The sequence below is a fragment of the Nycticebus coucang genome, chromosome 8, assembly GCF_027406575.1.
Source record: "Nycticebus coucang isolate mNycCou1 chromosome 8, mNycCou1.pri, whole genome shotgun sequence".
NCBI classification, from domain to species: domain Eukaryota; kingdom Metazoa; phylum Chordata; class Mammalia; order Primates; family Lorisidae; genus Nycticebus; species Nycticebus coucang.
The window spans coordinates 96,500,764-96,525,848 of NC_069787.1; the positions used below are offsets into that span (position 1 = coordinate 96,500,764).

Sequence of the window (25,085 nt, forward strand, 5' to 3'; positions counted from 1 at the left end):
TCATTCTGTTAAAGCAGAGAACATCATTGACTTTGTAGTGATATAAACAAGAAATATGACCCTAAAGCCATGGTAAGAAGAGTAAAGAACCCATCTTTTCTCGGTACTATAAAGAAGTCCTATGAGTTGTTTTGGGGGGTTTTTTTTGTTTGTTTGTCTCTTCCTTAAGAAAATTAGAACAATTAAAAAATAAAATGTTGGTCATATGCCCCAAACCATATGCAACTTGAATGTTAGCTAAAGCTCTACATTTCCATGCATGCTGTTAGGAGGCTTACTTCTATTCCTCCAAGAAATAGAATTGGCACATCCCAAGTAGGCTGCTGTGTCTACTGGGAGAAAGTTTTCATTTTACATGATCCTAAAGGAAAGAAAGTACATCCACAGAAGCCCTTCCTAATCCTATCTAAAAGTAGACAAGATATAAATAATAGTGATATTAAATACTATGTGGAGCTACTGTGCCTGAGCACCAGCCATCCCTTAATAAATCATTCATTTCATCTGCAAAAAAAAAAAAAAATACTATATTGAACCCAAAGCTCCTAATATGTAGTATAATTTATACAGAAGGAACATGAAGATAATAAAGAACCCAAAACATACTGAGAGCTCGAACTTGTTTGGGCCCTCCTAGATCATTTCTATTGGGATGGAAATCCACATAGGTTGGAACTAGTGAGACATCTGACCCCAAAATTCAAAGTAAGGCTGATCTGGCAAGGGATTCTTTTGTGAACAAATGCTCTGGTTCCTTTGCTGGACCTCAAAGGAACTTCTGTGGATACCACTCTCAAAACAGACTTTCAGATGAAAGACGAATAACATCTTCCTTGCAACTGGGCACAATGAGTCTGGGGAGAGAAGACTCCAGGCATCTCTGCGTGGTGGGATCTGCTGACAAACATCCCTTTGAGGACACAGGGAGTCAGCGAGAGACTTCTGGACCCCAGGAGGAGGATAAAAGCAGTGGAAAACTGGACTCATTGAAACCCTGGTCTAGAGGCACAGCAACTTAAAGAGCAAGAGGAAGTGAAAGGAAAATTAGGGCAAGGAAACAGATAAAAGAAAACACTCATGAAGAAGAATCAGCAGAAAAATCTTGGCACCAGGAAAAACCAATCCAGAGCAACCCCTCCAAGGGATCGCGAGGTAGCTACCGCAGAGGATTCCACCTATAAAGAATTGTGAGAAATGACAGAAAGGGAATTTAGAATACAGATCATGAAAAAAATGAAGGAAATTATGGAAACAATGAAGGAAACTGCTGATAAAGTGGAAAATAACCAAAAGGAAATCCAAAAACAGAATCAAATAAGAGATAAACCATATGAAAAATATAGAAAAGATATAGCAGAGCTGAAGCAGTCAGTTAGGAAACTTAAAGATGCAATAGAAAGTGTCAACAATAGAATTGACCATGCAGAAGAAAGAATCTCAGAGGTAGAGGACAAAGCTCTTGAGATAATTCAGATAGTTTAAGAGGCAGAAAAGAAGAGAGAGAAAGCAGAACATTCACTGACAGAATTATGGGACTTTATGAAGCGTTCAAACATACAAGTGATAGGTATCCCAGAAGGGGAAGAAGAATGCCCCAGGGGAATTAAAACCATACTAGAGAATATTATAAATGAAAATTTCCCAAATATTACCAAAGATTCTGACACACTCCTTTCAGAGGGATATCAGACCCCAGGTCGCCTCAATTCTAACTGAGCATCTCTAAGACACATTGTGATGAACATATCCAAAGTCAAGACAAAAGAAAATATTCTTCAAGCTGCCAGGAGTAAGCACCAATGGACTTACAGGGGCAAATTCATCAGGGTGACTGCAGACTTCTCTAATGAAACTTTCCAAGTAAGAAGACAATGGTCATCTACTTTTAATCTATTTAAACAGAACAATTTCCAGCCCAGAATTCTATATCCTGCTAAGCTAAGCTTTAAAATTGATGGAGAAATCAAATCATTTACTGATATACAAACATTGAGGAAATTCGCCACAAGACCAGCTCTATAGGAAATACTTCAACTGATTCTACACATTGACCATCACAATGGATCAGCAGCAAAGTAAGAACTCAGCAATTAAAGGACAGAACGTAACTTCCACACTGATGCAAAAGATAAAACTAAGCAATGGACTCTCACAAAATAAGATGAATAGAACATTACCTACTTATCAATTATCTCAATAAATTTTGATGGCTTGAATTCCCCACTGAAGAGGCATAGACTGGCTGACTGGATTAAAAAACACAAGCCATCCATTTGCTGTATGCAGGCAACACACCTAGCTTCAAAAGACAAATTAAAACTCCGAGTTTTTAGGGGTTGGAAGACAATATTTCAGGCAAATGGAATTCAAAAGAAAAGAGGAGTTGCAATCTTATTTTCAGATACATGTGGATTTAAAGCAACTAACGTCAAAAAAGACAAAGATGGTCATTTTATATTGGTGAAGGAAAAAATATAACAAGAAGACATTTTAATTCTAAATATTTATGCACCCAATTTAAATGCTTCTAGATTTTTGAAATAGACCTTACTCAGTTTGAGCAATATAATATTCTATAATACCATAATAACAGGGCACTTTAACACTCCTCTTATAGAGCTGGACAGATCCTCTAAACAGAAATTAAAGATATAAGAGATTTAAATGAGACCCCAAAACAACTGTGCTTGATAGATGCACATAGAACACTCCATACCAAAGATAAAGAATATACATTCTTCTCATCACCCCATGGAATATTCTCCAAAATTGATCACATCCTAGGACACAAACCAAACCTCAACAGAATCAAAAGAATTGAAATTTTGCCTTATATCCTCTCAGACCACAAGACACTAAAGGTGGAACTCAACTCCAACAAAAATGTTCAACCCCACACAAAGGCATGGAAATTAAACAACCTTCTGTTGAATGACAGTTGGGTGCAGGAAGAAATAAAATAGGTAATCATTAATTTCCTTGAGCATAACAACACTGACGACACAAACTACCAAAACATAGGATACTGCAAAAGCAGTTTTGAGAGGAAAATTTATCGCTTTAGATGCCTACCCTGTTTCCCTGAAAATAAGACAGTGTCTTATATTAAGGTGTGCTCCCATAGATGCACTAGGTCTTATTTTCAGGGGACGTCTTATCTTTCTTGTGAGTAGGTCTTATTTTAGGAGGATGTCTTATTTTCGGGGAAATGGGGTACATTCAAAAAACAAAAAGAGAGCACATCAACAAACTCACAAGCCATCTTATGGAATTGGAAAAAGAAGAACAATCTAAGCCTAAACCCAGTAGAAGAAAAGAAATCTCCAAAATTAAATCAGAGATCAATGAAATTAAAAACAAAAGAATCATTCAGAAAATTAATGAAACAAGGAGTTGGTTTTTTGAAAAAGTAAATAAAATAGATAAAACATTGTCCAGACTAACTAGAAATAGAAAAGTAAAATCTGTTATAACCTCAATCAGAAATGATAAAGGGGAAATAACAACTGATGCCACAGATATACAAGAGATCATCTCAGAATACTACCAGAATCTCTATGCCCAGAAATTTGACAATGTGAAGGAAATGGATCAATATTTGGAATTACACCCTCTCTGTAGACTTAGCTAGGAAGAAATAGAGCTCCTGAACAGACCAATTTCAAGCACTGAGATTAAAGAAACAATAAAAAAGCTACCCCCAAAAATGCCCTGGTACAGATGCCTTCACACCAGAATTCTATCAAACCTTCAAGGAAGAGCTTATTCCCATATTGCAGAAATAAGTCCAAAAAAATTGAGGAGGAAGGAATCTTCCTCCAAAGCATTCTATGAAGCAGATACCACCCTAATACCAAAACCAGGAAAAGACCCAACTAAAAAGGAGAATTTCAGACCAATTTCCTTAATGAATATAGATGCAAAAATTCTCAACAAAATCCTAGCCAATAAATGACAGCTTTTCATCAAAAAAGTCATACATCATGATCAAGTAGGTTTCATCCCAGGGATGCAAGGCTGGTTTAACATACACAAGTCCATAAACATTATCCACCATATTAACAGAAGCAAAAATAAAAACCATATGGTCCTCTTAATAGATGCAGAAAAAGCATTCTATAAAATCCAGCATCCTTTTCTAATTAGAACACTGAAGAGTATAGGCATAGGTGGCACATTTCTGAAACTGATTGAAGCTATCTATGATAAACCCACAGCTAATATTTTATTGAATGAAGTAAAACTGAAAGCTTTTACTCTTAGAACTGGAACCAGACAAGATTGTTCTCTGTCACCATTATTTTTCAACGTAGTGCTGGAAGTTCTAGCCAATACAATTAGGCAAGACAAGAAAATAAAGGGCATCCAAATGGGAGCAGAGGAGGTCAAACTCTTCCTCTTTACTGATGACATAATCTTATACTTAGAGAATCCCAAAGACTCAGCCACAAGACTCCTGGAAGTCATCAAAAAATACAGTAATATCTCAGGATATAAAATCAGTGTTCACAAATCAGTTGCCTTTCTATACACCAATAAGTCAAGATGAGAGGCTGTAAGGACACAACTCCCTTCACCATAGCTTCAATGAAAATGAAATACCTAGGAATATATCTAACAAAGGAGGTGAAAGACCTCTATAAAGAAAATTATGAAATCCTCAGAAAGGAAATAGCAGAGGATATTAACAAATGAAAGAACATACCATGCTCATGGATGGGAAGAATCAACCTTGTTAAAATGTCTATACTTCCCAAAGCAATCTACCTATTCAAGGCCATTCCTATTAAAATACCAACATCGTACTTTCAAGATTTGGAAAAAATGATTCTGTGTTTTGTATGGAACCAAAAAAGCCCCGAATAGCTAAGGCAGTTCTTAGTAATAAAAATAAAGCTGAGAGCATCACTATACCAGATTTTAGGCTGCACTACAAAGCCATACACAAAAATAGAGACAGACACTTGGAATCGAATAGAAAACCAGGAAATGAAACTAACATCTTACAACCACCTAATCTTTGATAAATCAAACAAGAACATACCTTGGGGGAAAGACTCCCTATTCAATAAATGGTGTTGGGAGAACTGAATATCCACATGTAAAAGACTGAAACTGGACCCACACCTTTCCCCACTTGCAAAAATTGATTCAAGATGGATAAAGGACTTAAATTTAAGGCATGAAACAATAAAAATCCTCAAAGCATAGGAAAACACTAGAAGATATTGCCCTAGGGAAAGACTTCATGAAGAAGACTCACATGGCAATTGCAACAACAAAAAAAAATGAACAAATGGGACTTCATTAAACTGAAAAGCTTCTGTACAGCTAAGGAGACAACAACCAAAGCAAATAGACAACCTACGCAATGGAAAAGGATATTTGCATATTTTGAATCAGACAAAAGCTTGATAACTAGGATCTATAGAGAACTCAAATTAATCCACATGAAAAAAGCCAACAATCTCATATATCAATGGGCAAGGGACATGAATAGAACCTTCTCCAAAGAAGACAGACGAATGGCTAACAAACATATGAAAAAATGTTCATCGTCCCTATCTATTAGAGAAATGCAAATCAAAACCACCCTGAGATACAATTTAGCCCCAGCAAGAATGGCCCACATCACAAAATCTCAAAACTGCAGATGCTAGCGTGGATGTGGAAAGAAGGGAACACTTTTACACTGCTGGTGGGACTGCAAACTAGTACAACCTTTCTGGAAGGAAGTATGGAGAAACCTCAAAGCACTCAAGCTAGACCTCCCATTTGATCCTGCAATCCCATTACTTGGCATCTACCCAGAAGGAAAAAAATCCTTTTATCATAAGGACACTTGTACTAGACTGTTTATCGCAGCTCAATTTACAATCGCCAAAATGTGGAAACAGCCTAAATGCCCACCAACCCAAGAATGGATTAACAAGCTGTGGTATATGTATACCATGGAATACTATTCAGCCATTTAAAAAAATGGAGACTTTACATCCTTCGTATTGACCTGGATGGAAGTGGAAGATATTATTCTTAGTAAAGCATCACAAGAATGGAGAAGTAGCTATAACCCAGTTATAACCTAAAAATAGGGGGAAGGGGAAGAGAGAGGGGAGGGAGGGGGAAGGATGGGCAGAGGGAGGGTGATTGGTGACATTACACCAGTGCATCTTACAAGGCTACATGTGAAACTTAGTAAATGTAGAATATAAATGTCTTAACACAATAACTAAGAAAATGCCAGGAAGGCTATGTGAACCAGTGTGATGAAAATGTGTCAAACAGTCTATAAAACCAGTGTATGGTGCCCCATGATCGCATTAATGTACACAACTATGATTTAATAATAAATAAATAAATAAAATTAAATAAGGAAAAAAACAAGAATGGAGAAGCATGAATCCTATGTACTCAATTTGATCTGAAGACAATTAATGACAATTAAGGTCACAGTGGGAGTGGGGGAAGGGGAGAGCAGAGAGAGAAAGAAGGAGGGAGGGGTGGGGAAAGGAAAAGCATAGAGAGGGAAGGAGGGAGGGAGGTGGGGCCTTGGTACGTGCCACACCTTTTGGGGGCAAGTTACGATTGTAAGAGGGACTTTACCTAACAAATGCAATCAGTGTAACCTGGCTTACTGTACCCTGAATGAATCCCCAACAATAAAAAAAAAAAACGACTTTTTGCCTTAAAGGCCAAAATCTCTGAGCACACTATAAAATCAACACAAACCAAATCCTGTCTTAACTATATTCATGACAATGCTTAGTTTTTTATGGTGTATAATATGTTGCTAGGAAAAGTTTTGAAATGTTTCATTTGAAGGACATGTTTGTTCCTGTGTATAGAACCACAGAAATTAAAAATGTTTGTATAAGCTAGAATAATATTGCTGGTAGCCAGCAGATAACTGCTTTTAAAAGCCACATGGACTGTCTTAGGGATAACTTCCAGAGAGTACAAATCAGAGTAATATTTAAACTAAGCACCTATTCTAGATTAGGCATTAAAATTTTCTAGACTATTTACTTTGTGCTAAATCAGTCTAGAAATTAGTTATTTAAATTCCATAGAAAAGTACAACTAAAAGACCATTTCAGTTGCTAAAATTTCCAAGTATAACCAACTCTGATTTATCCCATTATAATAGCAATAACCTATAGCAAAGTTCCCAGTTAAGTTTGAATATTACTTTCAGAACTCATTTTATTCAGCCTCTATCCTGATGGTAGCAAACTGGATTTCCTTTCTCTTTGTACCTGTCTTCTCCATCCCACTCCACTCTACCCTGCATACCTGAATGCTCTGAATGGTATGCTAGGTGGGCCCAAGCAGTAATGTCCAAAGGAACCATATTAAGTTTCCAAACTCACCAGAATTCAAAGCAGAAGCTCTACCCAACCCAGGCATCCATGAAGTCTATGCACACTGCAAGACAGACACCTTCAAGGCTATCCCACATACACAACAGTTAGATTTATGTATGATTTTCTGAACATATTTTCCTCTTCCCATCATGGTAGCCTCAGAGTTACATATTTGGGGAAAAGGATGGCTTTCAGCTTGGCACTTGCAGCTCAGCAGCTAGGGTGCCAGCCACATACACCAGTGCTGGTAGGTTTTAACCCAGCCCAGGCCTGCCAAACAACAATGACAACTACAATAAAAGAATAGCCCGGCGTGGTGGCGTGCACCTGTAGTCCCAGCTACTTGGGAGGCTGGGGCAAGAGAATCGCTTAAGCCCAAGGGTTTGAGGTTGCTATGAGCTGTGATGCCATGGCACTCTACTGAGGGCAACATGCGAAACTCTGTCTCAAAAAAGAAAAGGATGGCTTTCACACATTAGGGAGAGTTCTGAGGGCTCTCATAGGCCCTCATAGGAAGAGCACTTCGCTACTTGTGCTATATTATTTTGAGAATCTTCATTATATAAACAAATAACTGTAGTTGCAGAATTATACCCTTGGGATAGGAAGATGACCTGAAGAATGGAAGGACCAGTCATGAAGACCTTGGAACCTTCAATATATGCTAGTCCTGGTCTATATATGTGAGGGACATTCGGACGCTTCCACAGTTAGAGGGGCAGTCAGTGCAGAAAAAAAGATCATTGTCCTGTATATTTGAGCAAACCAGAAACTCATTTGCTAACCCAAAACAAACTCTGTTCCTGTCATTGTGATTCCAAGTAATATTTTAATATACCAGTTATTCTAAGAACTGAAGTGGAAAGAATATCTGGCTTCTGAATTGGCTTGCTTTTCAAGTTAATTGTTTCATCAGCTCTCACTTGGTTTCTTCAGGCTGCTAACACATCTTTACTTTGGTCTCAACCTATTTTCCTTTGCCATGTTCTTTCTTTGAAGTTTTTTTCCTCATAGACTTTGCTGTGTTTTTCTTTGAGAGGCAAAAGCCCTTCTTTAGAATACATAAATAAAAATGATCATGTTACAAATTTGGAAATTTAGAGTAGCCTAAGTAAACTCTTCTTACACACGAACAAACAACCATATCCCCCTTCCAATTTGCCCCGCTAAGAAGGCTTAGATCATTTTGGTTTTTGGTTTTTGTTTTTTTGTTGTTTTGTTTTTTTTTCTGAGATGGTCTTACTCTGTGGTCCTGGGTAGAGTGCTGTGGCATCATATTTCACAGAAACCTCAAACTCCTGGGCTCAAGCAATTCTCTTACCTCAACCTGAGTAGCTGGGACTACAGGTATGTGCCACCACCCCTGGCCAATTTCTTTATTTTAGTAGACACTGGGTCTCAGTCTTGCTCAGGTTGGTCTCGAACTTCTCAACTCAGGTGATCTACCTTCTTAGCCTTCCCACAGTTTAGGAATACAGGCATGAGCCACTGCACCTGGCCTGTCTTGAATCATTTTGGACTTGCAGTTTGAACTTCTCCTGCCCAGTCTTGAGCAGCAAAGTTGGGCAAAATATGCTGGAGTCAGAGCAAAGGGAAACAACAAAAGCACAACAGATTGTTGCCCTATTGGCCTAGCACTTAATGCTTCTGAAGTTGTGGTCTGCTACCAGGGCACTTACAAACAAAAAGAAGAAAAAGTGACAGGTAGTCCAGTGACCTCTGCCTGCATTCCAACAGAGAATGGAATTTGGAACAAAGCCTCCAGAAGAAAGGAGAAGTAGTATATCCTTTATTCAGATTCATAAGGGTTGGGGGTTGCTCAAAGAAATCCTAGGAAACTTACAAAATTTATAAACCTATAAAAGAGAAACTTGTTGAGGGAAAAGAGGAAGAATCAGTAGTTAATATATAGGTATGATTGAAATAAGTGTTATTTCTGTTGATTATAAAGTCTTTGCTCTTCACGAGGCTTATATTACAGCCATTCTCCTGGAGAGGAGATAGACTGAACAGTCTGAGCACCTACAATCTGAAAGAAGATTCTCTATCTTGAATAAGCTATGGTGAACTTTTAGAACCTTCAGAATTCAGACTTAGCACATGACTAACCAACCTGGGTACTACTGCACTGATACTGGTCCATCATTATTAACCAAGCTTGGAATGCCCTGAGCACCCACCTGAATCCCAGAGGATCCAAGTACTAGCATGGCCCTCCATGCAAATAGGGTAATATAGCTTCTGTGGTCATGAGGACATGGCATTTCCTTCCCCACAGGTGATATCCGCAATGACCTGTACCTAACCCTGGAGAAGGGGGATTTCGAAAGAGGAGGAAAGAGTGTACAAAAGAATATTGAAGTGACCATGTATGTGCTTTATGCAGATGGAGAAATCCTGAAGGTAAGGCTTCCCAATAAGTTGCTTAGAACAGAGGCTAATCCTATAATAATTCTCTGTGGACTTTGTCCAGAGGCCCATTTCCTTTCAGCAGGACTGAACTCAAATTACCCCCTATGCATTTTACTCTTGTCTTTTCCTTTCTTGAAGGAAACCCTACAGTGTGCTTGATAATAACAACCAATGTTATATAATTTTTGCAGAAATTCATTCCAGTGTCTAACTTGAATCCAAGTTAGTCCTATTCCCTATTGTTCTGTCCTATATGTTAGTTACCTCTTCTGCTATTCGGCCTAACACAGGGCCACTTAACTTTTGGTAACTGTTACTGGGTCCCACTCTGCCTTTTTATTCCTTGAGCTAATACAGAAAGTTATATTTGCACTTTGATTAAGGTGGGTCTTAGATACTTACTTGCTGGTACCAAGTGATAAAACAAATAACAGGAAACCTAGGCTAATTAGTACAAAACCACTGTAGTACAAATATCCTCTGTCATTCTTCTCAAAAATAAAAACCTGGAAGGCTGGTTTTCTGTTGTCAGTATGTCAGTTTTTCTCAGTCATGTCACGGTAAAATCCCTACAGGGTATCATTTGTAGTACACTTGGTAGAAGGCAAGTATTTTACAAACCTTGTTTCTATGTGTTGGCAATAGCCTTGTGAGGTAGGCAGAACAGGAATGATCATCCCATTCCCATTTTATAGAGGAATAAGGTAAAATAAGTCAAAATCTCCTCTGAAAGCAAGACAGAAATAGAGGAGAGTATTGAAATAGTGGTAGAAATAATGATTTATATGTCATTTTAAAAATCCAACTCAAGGACATAGTTTACATGCGGGATACCAAAGGTAGGCGAGCTCTTAGCTGGTCACATTACTCCTGTGTGGACAGGCAACAACTATGTGTGTTGCCCAAAGCTTCCTGTCTTTAAGAGTGAGAACATGGGCCATCCTGAGACTGCATCTTTGTGGCAGTATTTGGGAGCTGGAGTCAGTTTAAATTTGACCCGACTTGATTATATCTGAGGAAAATCAGCCAAGTAACCTAAAATGCCAATCTAATAATATTGAGCTGAGGAAAATTTGCAAATAGCCTCTCTACATTTTGTAATTTAATTTTTTTCCCTGATCTAGTGAAATGTTACATACAGTTCTCTTTTCCCCTGGGACTTTTTGTTTCCTTTCTTAGTAAGGATGAAGAGCCTACTGTACTAGCTTCACTCCAATTTGTTGAGAACTGTGTGGTTACTTCTATCCCAGGGAAAACAAGGGGAATTGTGGCTGCAGATTTCTTATGGTGTCTACTACATACAGAATTGCCTCCAGAAGTACTGAATTTAAGTCAAATTCATAGATTTGACTAGTACAAAAATGGGACCTTTGGGCAGAGAAAAGTAAAGTATTCTAGTGACACAGAGGAATCCAGGCACTCCCTCAAGGAAGATGACATCTTATTTTATTTCTCTATTCTAGGATTGCATCAGCTTGGGTTCAGGAGAGCCAAATAGGAGTTCTTACCACTCCTTTGTCCTCTACCACAGTAATAGTCCTCGTTGGGGAGAAATTATCAAATTGCCCATCCCCATTGACAGGTTCCGGGGCTCCCACCTGCGCTTCGAGTTCAGACATTGTTCCAGTGAGTAAGACTTCTCCCACATTCCTTTCATGGATATGAATAAAACCCTCTTCTCTCTGGAACAGAATTAAGTGGGTTGTTATTAACTGGGCAAGAAAATGAGGAGTTGGGAATAAATGGTTATTCAGAGATAGAATGTCATCAGAGGCTGTTCTTTGGACCGCAAAAGCAGTGATTCAAAACTACAAGTCTGGTATTGGCGCTTCCTAGTATTTGACCTAGTATCTGAGATTTTCCATTGTCATTCTCTTTTGGGTGTTCCCTTTGTATCTATTAAACTCCTTAAGGAGCCTCTGGTTCATCAAGACCAATAATTCAGTTTCTGTTTGGGTCTGGATAGGTGGTACACCTTGAATTATAAATGGAAACTCATTCTAGTACATTTCTCTTCATTGCTGCAGTCATGTTGCTACCTAGTTAATGAAAGAAATAAGGGACAAAAGAACATAGATGATAAACACAAGGAAATTTTCTGTTAGAAAGCAAAGTGGGAGACCAAAATAACTAACACATGGCTCTAATTTTACAGCAAAAGACAAAGGGGAAAAGAAACTCTTTGGCTTTGCATTCTCACCTCTGATGCGTGATGATGGCACTACACTCTCAGATGATATTCATGAGCTTTACGTGTACAAGGTATGGGGTCAGGCTGTCTTTCATCCCCCACTTTCCCTACCCTTTCCCACCTCATACATGATTCTCAGGTGATTTTCATTGGGCAGGCGAGAGGATCCAGGGTAGTGTGCTGGTAGATAGCAACCGGATAGCTATGGGTGAGCTTTTATCTTCTAAGTGCAGTGGCCTTCACCACACAGATAATACATGGATGTTATTTGTTTACAACCTCTCTCTCCATTGGAAAAAAATCCAGTGCCAACCCCTCTATGCTGTTGTGGTCTTGGTTAGTCCATGCTGAGACCTACTTGAGATCATGATATTATCGGCTATCACAGGAAGGCTGTCACTCAACTTTACTTGCACACTGGGCAGAGGCCACATGCTCTACCTTCTACTGTTTAAAAGGACACAATTATAAGAAGGACTTTACCTAACAAATGCAATCAATGTAACCTGGTTCTTTGTACCCTCAATGAATCCCCAACAATTAAAAAGAAAGAAAAAAAGAATCACATGTGACAAAATAAAACTTTCCTCCACTTCAAAAAAAAAGAAGATAAGAACGAACATCAACCCAGAAAATCCCTGGGGCCTGGTTTTGCACATGGCATGGCTCGGGAAACATTCTCTGTTCTCTACTTTTGCCTACAGTGTGATGAGAATAGCACGTTTAACAATCATGCTCTGTACCTGGGCCTCCCCTGCTGCAAAGAAGACTACAATGGCTGCCCTAATATCCCCTCCAGCCTCATCTTCCAGCGCAGCACCAAAGAGTCTTTCTTCATTTCCACTCAGCTCTCCTCTACCAAACTTACCCAGAATGGTAGGTGATGGTTTGTGCAAGGTGGTGCCCTCTACTGTCCTCAGTTGTTTGCTCCACATTGCTAGTGCATGTGAAGAGAGACAGAAGTTACTAATTCTTCTTGCCACAGTAATGGGCTCCTTTTCATTTGAAGTTAAAGGAGTCACTCAGCAATAGCAACCTACATAGTTTCACATGGTTTTAGTAGCTCTACAGTGTGCATCCTGGGTTCCTAAATGTGCCTTTGGCCTTGATCTCAGCACTAAAGAAACTGCAGTGATGCTTGCAACTAGTTCTGTTTCTCTAGATCCTACCTTGGCTAGGAGAGTCTGAGCGTCACTTGACCTTGGAATAACCAGGGTTCACCATCTTTTGGACTTGTTTGATAGTGGACCTCCTTGCTCTGCTGAAATGGAAGGCCTTCCCAGATCGGATCATGGATGTCCTAGGACGGCTGCGGCACGTCAGTGGGGAAGAAATTGTTAAGGTATGTTTTCCACACAATTTGAACCTGCTGCCTAAGAAAAAATCTAGGCAGAACCCATTACTTTCTTATTTCAGCCAGAAAGACTCTAAAACCATTTCTGCAGATTTCTTTTTCTTTTTTAGTTTAACAGCTTCTTTCTTTTTTTTTTTTTTTTTTTGTGGTTTTCGGCCGGGGCTGGGTTTGAACCTGCCACCTCCGGCATATGGGACCGGTGCCCTACTCCTTGAGCCACAGGTGCCGCCCAACAGCTTCTTTCTTTTTTTTTTTTTTTTTAACAGCTTCTTTCTTAAAAAATATTTTTATCATTTTATTTTATTTCCAGGTGAAATATAATCATGGTATATATTTATAGGGTACAGTGTAAGGTTTCAATATGTTTACAGTGTAGAATGATTAAATCAAGGTAATTAACAAATCCAGTACTCTACATTTTTATCATTTTTTGTATGTGGTAAAAACATTCAAATTTTACTCTTTCAGTAATTCTGAAATGTACAATGCATTATTGTTTATTATAGTCACCATTCAGTGCAATATATCACTGAAACTTATTCTTTCTAACTGAAACTTTGTACCCTTTGATCAACATCTCCCCTTCCCCCAACAACCCCCCTTCCTCAGCCTCCAATATCTATCATTCTAGTTTCTACTACTTTTATAAGTTCAACTTTTTCCGATTCTACATATAGTGAGATTATATGATATTTCTCTTTTTTTTTTTTTTTTTGGCCTGGCTCTCCAATTCCATCCATGTTGTCACAAATAATAGGATTTCTCCTCTTTTTAAGGCTGAATTCCATTGTGTATACATGCTACATTTTCTTTACTCATTCATCTGATGATGGACACCTAAGTTATTTTCATATTTTAGTTATTATGAGTAATGCTATAGTGAAATAGGACTACAGATATCTCTTCAGCATACATAAGGACTATAATAGTTTACATTTCCACCAGCAGTGAAATAGGGTTCCCTTTCTCCACATCCTCACCAACATGTCTTTTGTCTTTTTTTACAATAACCATTCTGACAGGTATAAGGCTATATCTCGTTGTGGTTTTAATTTGCATTTCACTAATGACTGGTGATGATGAGTATTTTTTCATGTATCTGTTGGCTACTTGTATTGCATATCCTTTGAGAAGTGTCGAATTAGGTACTTTTCCCACATTTTTGATTGGGTGGTTTTCTTGCTGTTGAATTGAGTTCTTTATATATTTTGGATATTAGTTCCTTTATCAGAGATGTATGATTTGCAAATATTTTCTCCTAATTTATGGGTTGTCTCTTCCCTCTATTGTTTCCTTTACTATGCAAAAGCATTTTTAGGTTTATACAATCTCATTTCTTTTATTTTTGCTTTTGTTGACTGTACATTTGGGGTTACCATATTTTTCTAAGTATAATTTGCTCTTGTGTATAATGTGCACCTGTGTTTTGGGCCCAACTTTCAGGGAAAAAGCTTTCATTTTAATTTTTTAATTGAAATTTTTATTTGTTTATATTTAAGTATTAGGGTTTTATCATTTAAGTACTTGATATTTAAGTACTTGTTTTTGTATTATGAAGGAATTAACATATTATGGTACAAGGAATTTTTTGTAACAAATAGTTACAAAACACCAGATATAAGGTACAAGAAATTTTATGTACCAATAACAAATTTACAATATTTACACATCACAGAAGGCCAAGAGTTTTTCATCAGTGTCAATATCAGAACTATCATCTTCTTCAATTTCTACATTACTGGTATCTTCTGAAGAATCACTTGCCTTATCCCAGAAATTTCATTGTCCTCAGTTCCATCCATAGCATTGCTGATGCTGCATTTTTTACAATTTCACAACCACTTCCTTCTTGACACTGTTCCATGATCCTAGGATCTAATCACAAACCTAGGCAATGGATGCTTTCTTGATTCAACTCGTAGGTGTTAAATCATTAACTGCATCTATGTTGTCTACTCTTTCTTTATCAGGACCTTAAAGGGCTTCTTTACTGGTACATCAGGTGGTTACAGTTGGCTAATCAACCTACCAACTATTAGAGCAAGTTGGGTTTTCATATCTGCTGTAATTGGTTTTACACTTTGTATAACATGGTCTTTGAAGTGGTCAAAAATAAGCAAAGCTGTTTTTTGAAGGAATCCTCCAGGCCTTCATGACCAGACTTTTGCTAAACCACATTTTCATGTCTTCTTCATTCGTCCATCCTATTTCATGCATGTGGACAATAACTCCATTTGGAATCTTTTGGGGGGATAATGTTTTTCTTCATGATCATAAGTGGTAGCTTTGTACACCTGTACAACAGGCTAGAACAACAATGAAATGTGTTTTCTCATGTCCACTAGTTTTAACAGCCACAGTCTTTGCTCTTGTGATGTCCACAGTTCTGTTGGATGGCACATCATATGTGAATGGGATCTCATCCACATTGGCAATTTGGGACAGTTCAAAGTTGTTAAATCTTCAAAGAGTGATTACAAAGAAATACAATTCCAAAACTTGATCCTTACAGGCTACTGGAAGTTTTGAGAAACATTTCGTTCATGTCCTCATGCTCAAGCCTTCTCTCTTCATAAGTTAAAGCACTATTTAGATGGCCCTGAAAAAAATTATCAATGTTTTTTTCTCAGGCAATTCTTTTACCCTCCTGTTGTATCGTCTTGGTTGAAACAGCGATCCTCGTTTGACACTGCTCCAGAATCCAGGTCTTCACCTCCTGCTCCACTTCTGTCCATTTTGGAGGTTTTCCTTACATTACCTTCTTGATCTTGGCATTTGAAAAAGCTTTTCTTCCTGTTGCCACCACAATCTAATGACACTCTCTGTAGGAGGAGGTCTAAAATGTCTCTCAGCAGCTCTGTTGCCATGCTCTTTAGCATATTTAATAATTGTTAGCTTAAAGCTTGCAGTGTACAAAAAATGTTTCGACATTTTCCAAGGGATTTTCCAATAATTTTTTTTAAAATATCATCTAGAGGCTCGGCACCTGTGGCACAGTGGTTGTGGCACTAGCCACATGCACTGAGATTGGTGGGTTCGAGCCCAGCCTGGGCCAGCTAAAACAATGATGACAACTACAACAAAAAATGGCTGGGCATTGTGGCAGATGCCTGTGGTCCCAGCTACTTGGGAGGCTAAGGCAAGAGAATCACTTGAGCCCAGGAGTTTGAGGTTGCTGTGAGCTGTGACCTGGCAGCACTCCACTAAGGGCAACATAATGGGACTCTGTCTCAAAAAGGAAAAATATCATAGATTGCTATCTCCCACCTAAAGTATATGAAGAGAAGTAAGTCATAAGTTACTGTCCTTTGGCCAAAAATGCTTTTACTGCAAGTTTTTCATAAATTCAATAAAACTGATTACTGTATTCCAGGGTACATTATTTTGCATGTAGATATCATTATTACTTTCTAGAGTTACACTTTTAACAGATAAGCATAAATAAAAGAATTAAAAACATTTATATGGATACAGAACTACCCATGTAATATGCATCCTTATTTTTTTCTCAAAATGCAATGTATCAAATCATAGTTTGGAGGTTTCTTTTAGTTTTTTGTTAGCATCTTTTTTAAAAAAAAAAAGTTGTGTTTCATTTCAGATTTATTACCTTTTAAACATTATATTTAAATATAAATCCTATTTTATGATTTGTTGGGGTTTTTTTCCCAGAGAGCAAGCAAAATGATAATTAAAGGCGAGTGATGAAAGCATCCTCTTACAAACAATCCCAGTGCTGTGTGCTGCCTACATTCCTTTAGGTCTCCTCTCCCTTCTTTAAATCCCTTTCCCATTTTCCTTACTTTGTAACCTGTTTACCACAAACCCAGCCTGATGTCTTTCTGGCTCTACTGTCCTAATTATAAGAACTGAAAATACTATCCATTAACTTGTGGCTGCTGCTTTTGCCCAGGCTCTCACTTAGAGTTCATACTAAAGAACTTTTCCTTATACATAAGCTTCTTTCTCTAGATACCTTTGTGACATTTCCTATGTAATGGCGTTAGCAGGCTGATTACAACACTTCCCAGTTATCTTCATAGGGATTTTCCAGGCAGAGTGTTTGCCCACCTGGTTTTTTAGCTAAGAAAAAAAAATAGGCAGTTCTTAATGGTGAAAGCTTAGCAGATGAATCCTATGCAGTGGACTCTACTGAGTAACGTGATCATCAGCAAGAGCATCGAGTGCAGGCTACAGATTAAATCTTGAGAATGCTTCCTGTCCATTATAAGCATTCTTGGCTCTACCATCATAAGTATGAAAACAATTAACACAGATACACAGTCTGTACTTTATTTCACAGCTCCATCAACTCAGTAGTACACAACATGGTGTTGCCAAATGAGGAACAGTTTTCAAGTCTGTGCACCACTGTTGTATGAATTTTGTTTATATGACTCAGATTATACAATTTTTTAAATTCTTCCCAACTTTATGCTAGTTTTGATACTTAAGATAAAGTTAAAGTCATACTCATATTTTCCTTCTAAGAATATTAAAAATATCAACCATTATATAGATAAGGTATTAAGAAGTCTGTGGTCTTTTTAAGAGTGGGTTGTATTTCTGACAAGAGAACCTCCTACCAGCATAGCTAGTTTTAGCATCAATAATTTGTTTTAGCTAGCCAGAGGAGACTATGAAGACAATGTGCTAGCATTTTTTTTTCACTTTTTATTGGAAAATTTCAAGCATACGCAAAAGTAGACACAATAGTATAAAGAATCTACATCACCCTGCCCCAATCACCATTAATCCTTGCTGGTCTTGACCCATCAATACCCCAGTCTACAACTTCCACCTCATATTATTCTGAAATAAATTGTAAATGTTATATAATTTAAATTGTGGTTTGACTGGAAGAATGTTGAGCTTGATTTTTAAAGACTGCTAGCATCCATCAGTATTTATTATTCTCATTGTTTTTGCATCTCAAAAAGCTACATGTTCAAGCAAGAACAAAACACTGCCATATTTTTTACTCCCATTGACAGTACTTTATCGCCTGCATTCTCCCTTCCCCTGTGATACTAATATCCATACCAAAGAATAGTATGTGTAGTTAAAGCGTAGCTTATCACACCATTATCCAAATGTACTCTATATGATTGGGCCACAATAGAAGGCAAGGGACTACTGAATTTTTGGGCTCCCAGGAAAATGAGGTCTTCGCAAAATGAATTTGGCATCAGAGTCAGATTGTTTTTATTTCAAAATTGCTTTTCTGCATATGTGTCCTATGTTTTTCAAGTAATTGCTTAGCACTTACCCAACAAAAAGACCCTCTTTAGGTTTGTCTCAGGACCCTTTGAGCTCTAAGCAGACACCTCAATTCCACCTAGCTATCCCTTAGCTAAGTGGAGGCAAGGTACCAGCTGATTTTAAAGTGGTATTTTAAGATCCTAAGAGATGTTGCACTTTATTGGGAGCTAAGTTGACTGGTAGATGAAAGTTTAACCATGCGTTCAAGGTCCAAAGACCTGAGCCCTCTGCTTTTTATGTTATTTCAGTTTCTGCAGGACATTTTAGATACACTCTTTGTGATTTTGGATGATAATACAGAGAAATATGGCCTGTTGGTTTTCCAGTCTCTGGTAAGTCACCTTCCTCACTGTTTATTTGTATTAATTATTTCTATCACATTATTTCAAAAAATCTAAAGGAAACAACTTATTAGAAGGAGTCAGCACAGGTATGGATGTTTCCAATTGAAAAAGGACTGAAGAATATCATCCAAGGAGGACCAGCCTACCAGGTAGATCTTCCCATGATCAAATTTGAAAGATTCAACATGGTCAGGTGTAGAGCTTAGCTTTACAGTTCTAGATCCTTAAGCTTATCACTATTTCAGGGTTGCCTGGTCCCTAAAATAATGACCTCCATGAGCAAGAAACTCAGAGATTAATATGTTGTAGAGGAAACCAGATGGCCCATTTTTTCACTTACAAAGTAGAATGTAAACACTGGGAAAAGCAGAGATTTACTCATGCTAGTCTCTAGAGATCTGTGCAGTACCAGAGGTCTATGGAGAGCCTTTCCCTTTATGAAATTGTTTCAGAACCAGAGTCTCAGAAGGTTAACGAAATTGGCCAGTGATTTGAATAGTTAGTGCATTTCGTTTAATATGTCCAGTTCCACAATAGGACCATATATTCAAGGAGAGTCAGACAATCCAGAATACATGATAGACAAGAAGCAGAAGTGAGAATTGGGATCAGTACTTGCCCCTCTGGCTTTTCTTCTTCCTTACTGCACTGTCCACCAGCCCCATTTGTGAGGGCACAGCCTTTCATAGATTGAGTTAGCTCAGAAGACAATCTTTTTAGCCCCATTTTCCAAGTTTTTGGGGATACTTTATTGTTTATGCCATCTATCCAGATACCATTTTGTTGTACCACCCATCATTATTGTGAATGGAAAGACTCAGAATAATACAGGCACAGGCTGATGAGCTCCAGGTCTATATTAGGAGACTAGAGTGCTAGGAAGAAAAAAGACAGAAATACAGGTACATAATAGAAATCTCACATTCCCTACCTGTGGAAAACACTAGAGAAAACACTGACAGTTTGCCATTCCTTGAAGAAGTAAGAGTTTGTTTCTTGCTAGTGGTAGATCTGGAGCCTCCAGTAAACCCTGGTGACCACATTTCATCTCTCCCAGGTATTCATCATCAACCTGCTCCGAGACATCAAGTATTTTCACTTCCGACCTGTGATGGACACCTATATCCAAAAGCACTTTGCTGGAGCTTTGGCGTACAAGTAAGTTGCATTTGGTATCATCATTAGGATTTGTGTTCGAGTAGAAAGATAGGCTTTTAAAAAGTTCAGCTGCAACCACTATTTGTTCAGCTGATTTTTTAAAACCTATTTGTTTTTTCAGTTGTAGTAAAATTCACATACATAAAATTCACCATCTTAACCATTTTCTGAGTGTGTAGTTCAGTGGCATTAAGTACATTCACATTGTTGTGCAACCACCACCAGAACTCCATCCATCTGCAGATCTCTTATCTTGTTACAAAACTGAAACACTGCAACCACTAAAAATAACTCCCCATTCTTCCTCCCCCAACCCCTGGCAATCACCACTGTACTTTCTCTCTCTATGAATTTGACTGTTATGGGTACTTGATGTAAGTGGAATTATACAATATGTGTCCTTTTGTGAGTATCCTGTTTCAGTTAGCATAATGTCTTCAAGGTTCATCCATGTTAAGGCATGTGTCATAATTTTCTACCTTTTAAGGCTGAATAGTGTTCATGTTTATTGGCCATTTGTATATCTTCTTTGGAGAAATGTCTATTCAAGTCCTTCACCTATTTTTTAAAGAAGTTGTTTATTTTTGTTATTGCTGAGTTGTAGGAGTTCTTCATATATTCTGAAGATTAACTGCTTATCAGCTATATGATTTGTAAATATTTTTTCCAAGTCCCTTGGTTGCCTTTTCATTATGTTGACTGTGTCCTTTGATGCACAGAAAGTTTTAATTCTGATTTAGTCCAACTTATCTATTTTTGTTGTTGTTGTCATCTGTGCTTTTGTTGTCATATCCAAGAAATTATTGCCAAATCCAATGTCATGAAGCTTTTCTCCTGTATTTTCTTTTAAATAATTTTATAGTTTTAGCAATTACATTTAGGTCTTTGGTTCATTTTAATTAATTTTTGTACATTATATAAGTATCCATCTTCCTTCTTTTTTCATGTGTGTATCCAGTTTTCCCCGTACTATTTATTGAAGATTATCTTTTCCCCATTGAATGGTCTCAGTACCCTTGTTGAAAATCATTTGACCATATATGTGAACTTTATTTCTAGGCTGTTTTATTTCACTGTTGAAGATGTCTGTCATTATGCTAATACAATATTGTTTCAATTGCTGTAGCTTTGTACTAAGTTTAAAATCAGGAACTATGAGACATTCAGCTTAGTACTTCCTTTTCAGATGGTATTAGCTATTCCAGATCCCTTGGTATTCCATATGAATCTTAGCATGGATTTTTCTATTTCTGCAGAAAAGACTGTTGGAATTTAGACAGGTATTGCATTGAATCGTAGATCATTTAGTATTGATGTCTTAACAGTATTACATCTTCTAATCCATGAACACAAGACATCTTTACTTTGATTGGTTGATTCCTTAATTTCTTTCAGCAACATTGTATACAAGTCTTTTGCTTCAGTAGTAAAGTTCATTCCTAAATATTTTATTCCTTGTATAGTAAAGGAATTAGCATAACTATACATGTAATTGGTTTTTTATTTCTTTTTATTTTAGTAGATTTAGGGAGTACAAGTTGAATTCCATTACATATATACACAGTATATTGTGTAGAAGTGGAGTTTGAGCTTTTGGTGTACCCATCCTTCAAGTAGAGTACATAAGTAATTTTTCATCCTCCACCCTTTCCCCACCCCTTGTGAGTATCCAGTGTCCATTATAACACTCTCTGTGCCCTTGTGTAAGCCATAGTTTAGCTGAGCTAAAATATGTGGCATTTATTTTTCTGTTCTTGAATTACTGCATTAAGATAATACCCTCCAATTCCATACAAATTACTGCAAAACTATTATTTTACTCTTTTTTTACTGCCAAGTAATACTCTATGATATACCACATTTTCTTTTGATGAGTACATCCACTCCTCAAGTGATATGCTTTTAGGTTGGTTCCATATCTTTGCAATTGTGAATTGTGCTGGTGGTAAACATATGAGTGCAGATATCTTTTCAATATAATGGTATCTTTTCTTCTGGGTAGATTCCCAGTAGTGGGACCACAGGATCACATAGTAGATCTACTTTTAGTTCTTTGAGAAATCTCCATGCTGCTCTCCATAGAGGTTGTACTAATTTATATTCCTACCAACGCTGTATAAGTGTTCCCTTGTCACCACATGGATGGCAATATCAGTTGGTTTTGATTCTTTTGGGGTTTTTTTTGCAGTTTTTGCCAGGGCTGGGTTTGAACCTGCCACCTCTGGCATATGGGGCTGACGCCCTACTCCTTTGCACCACAGGCACTGCCCTTTGGTTTTGATTTTTAAATAATAGTCATTCTAATCTGAGTAAGATGGTACCTCACAGTGGTTTTAATTTGCATTAATCTGCTGATTAGTGATATTAAGCATTTTTTTCATATGTTTGTTGGCCATTTGTGTATCTTCTTTTGAAAAATACCTGTTAATGTATTTTGTCCACTTTTAAAGGAAGATTGTTTGCTTTTTTCTTGCTGAGTTGAGTTCCTTATAGATTCTAGATGTTATTTCTTTGTTGGACACAGTTTGGGAGTGTTTTTTCCTTCTGTAGGTTATCTGTTTACTCTTTTGATTATTTCTTTGTGCAGAAACTTTTTATTTTAATTAAATTCCATTTATCTAGTTTTGTTATTATTGCTTTTGCTTTTGATGTCTTAGTCATAAATTCATTGCCGAGGCCAATATTCACAAGAGTTTTTCCTAGTTTTTCTTCTAAGATTTTTATTATTTCAGGTTTTACATTTAATTCTTTAATCCATCTTGAGTTAATTTATGTATATTGTAAGAGATAGGGATTTACTCTCATTTTTCTGTGTATTACTATAGAATTTTCACAGAACCATTTATTGAATAGTATGTCCTTCCCTTACTGTATGATTTTTGTCATATTCGGGCTGCTTTTTGTCTTCATATGAATTTTAGAATTGTTTTTGCTAATTCTGTGAATAAGGAAATGATGTTGTTATTTTGATGGGAATTGCATTGAATCTGTAGATTGCTTTAAGCAATATGGTTATTTTAATGGTACTGTTTCTTCTGATCCATGAGCAAGGAATGTTTTTCCATCTATTTATATCATCTATGATTTTTTTATCAGTATGTTATATTTTTATTTGTAAAGATCTTTCACTCAATAGAGTGTTTTGTAGTATTCATTAAGGATTTTTTGAATTTCTGAGGTGTTTGTTGTTATTTCTTTTTTATTATTTCTGTTAATGACTGTATTTTTATTTTATGTAAATTTATGTATTTTACATAAATACATCTATATGAAATTATCTTTTTTTTCTTTACAGTTTTTTGGCTGGGGCTGGGTTTCAACCCACCACCTCTGGCATATGGGGCCAGTGCCCTACTCCTTTGAGCCACAGGTGCCACCTTTGTTTTTTTTTTTTTTAATTTTTTTGAGACAGAACCTCAAGCTATCACCCTGGGTAGAGTGCTGTAGCATCACAGCTCACAGCAACTTCCAACTCCTGGGCTCAAGCAATTCTCCTGCCTCTGCCTCCCAAGTAGCTGGGACTACAGACGCCCACCACAATGCCCTGCTGTTTTTTGGTTGTAGCCATCATTGTTGTTTGGTGGGCCCGGGCTGGATTCAAACCCGCCAGCTCTGGTGTATGTGGCTGGCGCCTTAGCCACTTGAACCACAGGCACCGAGCCTCCTTTATCGTTTCTGATCGACGATAGTGGAGATTTTACTTTTCTGTTTCTGGTTAGGTTAGCCAAAGGTTTATTAATTTTATTAATCTTTTCAAAAAACCCAACTTTTTGATTAGTTGATCTTCTGAATGATTCTTTTGTTTTCAATTTCATTTCATTCTGCTCCAATTTTTGTTATTTCTTTTCTCCTTTTGGGTTTGGGGTTGGAATGTTCTTCCTTTTCTAGTTGCTTGGGATGACCCATTAAGTTGTTGACTTCCTCTCTTTATGTTTTCTTGATGAAGGCTTCAAACACTATAAATTTCCCTCTTCGGACTGCCTTTGCAGTATCCCATAGGATAATGATAAATTGATGATTTGGGTCTTTAGTATCATTTTGTTCCAAAAATGTGGTGATTTCCTTCTTGATCTCGTCTTTGACCCAGCTATCATTCAACATAAGGTTATTTAGTTTACATGACTTTGAGCGTGAAGATTCCTGTTTCTGTTGAGTTCAAATTTTATTCCATGGTGGTCCAAGAGGATATAAGGAATAATTTCTATTCTTTTAAATTTGCTGATGTTAGATTTGTGTCCTAATATATGATCAATTTTGGAGGATGTTTCATGGCTGATGAGAAGGATCTATATTCAATTTTATTAGGATAAAATAGTCTTTAGATGTCTGTTGCGTCCATTTGTCCTATAGTTCAAGTGCATTATTTCTTTGCTTAGTTTCATCTTGGAGGATCTATCCAAAACTACCAAGGGAGTTTTAAAATCTCCAACTATTACAGTGCAGGAAGATATCAAATTGTTCATGTCTGTTAGGGTTTGCTGAATAATTTGAGGAGCATTCTGTAGGTCACATAAATGTTAATTATCGAAATCTCTTCATGTTGGGTGTTACCCTTGACAAATATGCATGACCATCTTTATCTTTCCTTATCTTTGTTGGTTTAAAGCCAATTGTATCTGCAAATAAAATTGCAACCCCTGCTTTTTTCTGATTTCCATTTGCCTGTATTGTAGATGTCCATCCCTTCATCCTAAGTCTATTTTTATCCTGAAGGGTAGGATGAGATTCTTGTATTCAGCAAATATCTTGTCTGAGTTTATGTATCCAGTCAGCCAACCTGTGCCTCTTTAGAGGACAATTTAAGCCATTCATATTAATTGAGAGAATTGATAATCATGGTAGGGTTTTAGGTGTCATGTTTCTCAAATGTCCAGTGGATATCTTTAATCCTTTCACCACTGTGGAAGTTGGGTTTTGTTCAGAAATTTCTGGGTGAATTTATATTGGTGGTAGACCATTAAGCTGATCATTATGGAGGATGGATCTGAGAATATCCAGGA

At 37.3% G+C, this 25,085-nt stretch overlaps 1 protein-coding gene across 7 annotated transcripts in view; it reads left to right on the forward strand.

The window, feature by feature from the left end:
• DOCK3 (dedicator of cytokinesis 3) overlaps nt 1–25,085 on the forward strand; it is an 899,254-nt gene that overhangs the window by 669,876 nt on the left and 204,293 nt on the right. For all 7 annotated transcript variants that reach the window (XM_053600715.1, XM_053600720.1, XM_053600716.1 and 4 more), the window contains 7 exons: nt 9,643–9,767; nt 11,240–11,402; nt 11,932–12,038; nt 12,672–12,843; nt 13,212–13,309; nt 18,832–18,915; nt 19,985–20,085. In XM_053600715.1, coding sequence (XP_053456690.1) covers nt 9,643–9,767; nt 11,240–11,402; nt 11,932–12,038; nt 12,672–12,843; nt 13,212–13,309; nt 18,832–18,915; nt 19,985–20,085 — 850 coding nt within the window. The remainder of the gene's footprint in view (nt 1–9,642; nt 9,768–11,239; nt 11,403–11,931; nt 12,039–12,671; nt 12,844–13,211; nt 13,310–18,831; nt 18,916–19,984; nt 20,086–25,085) is intronic.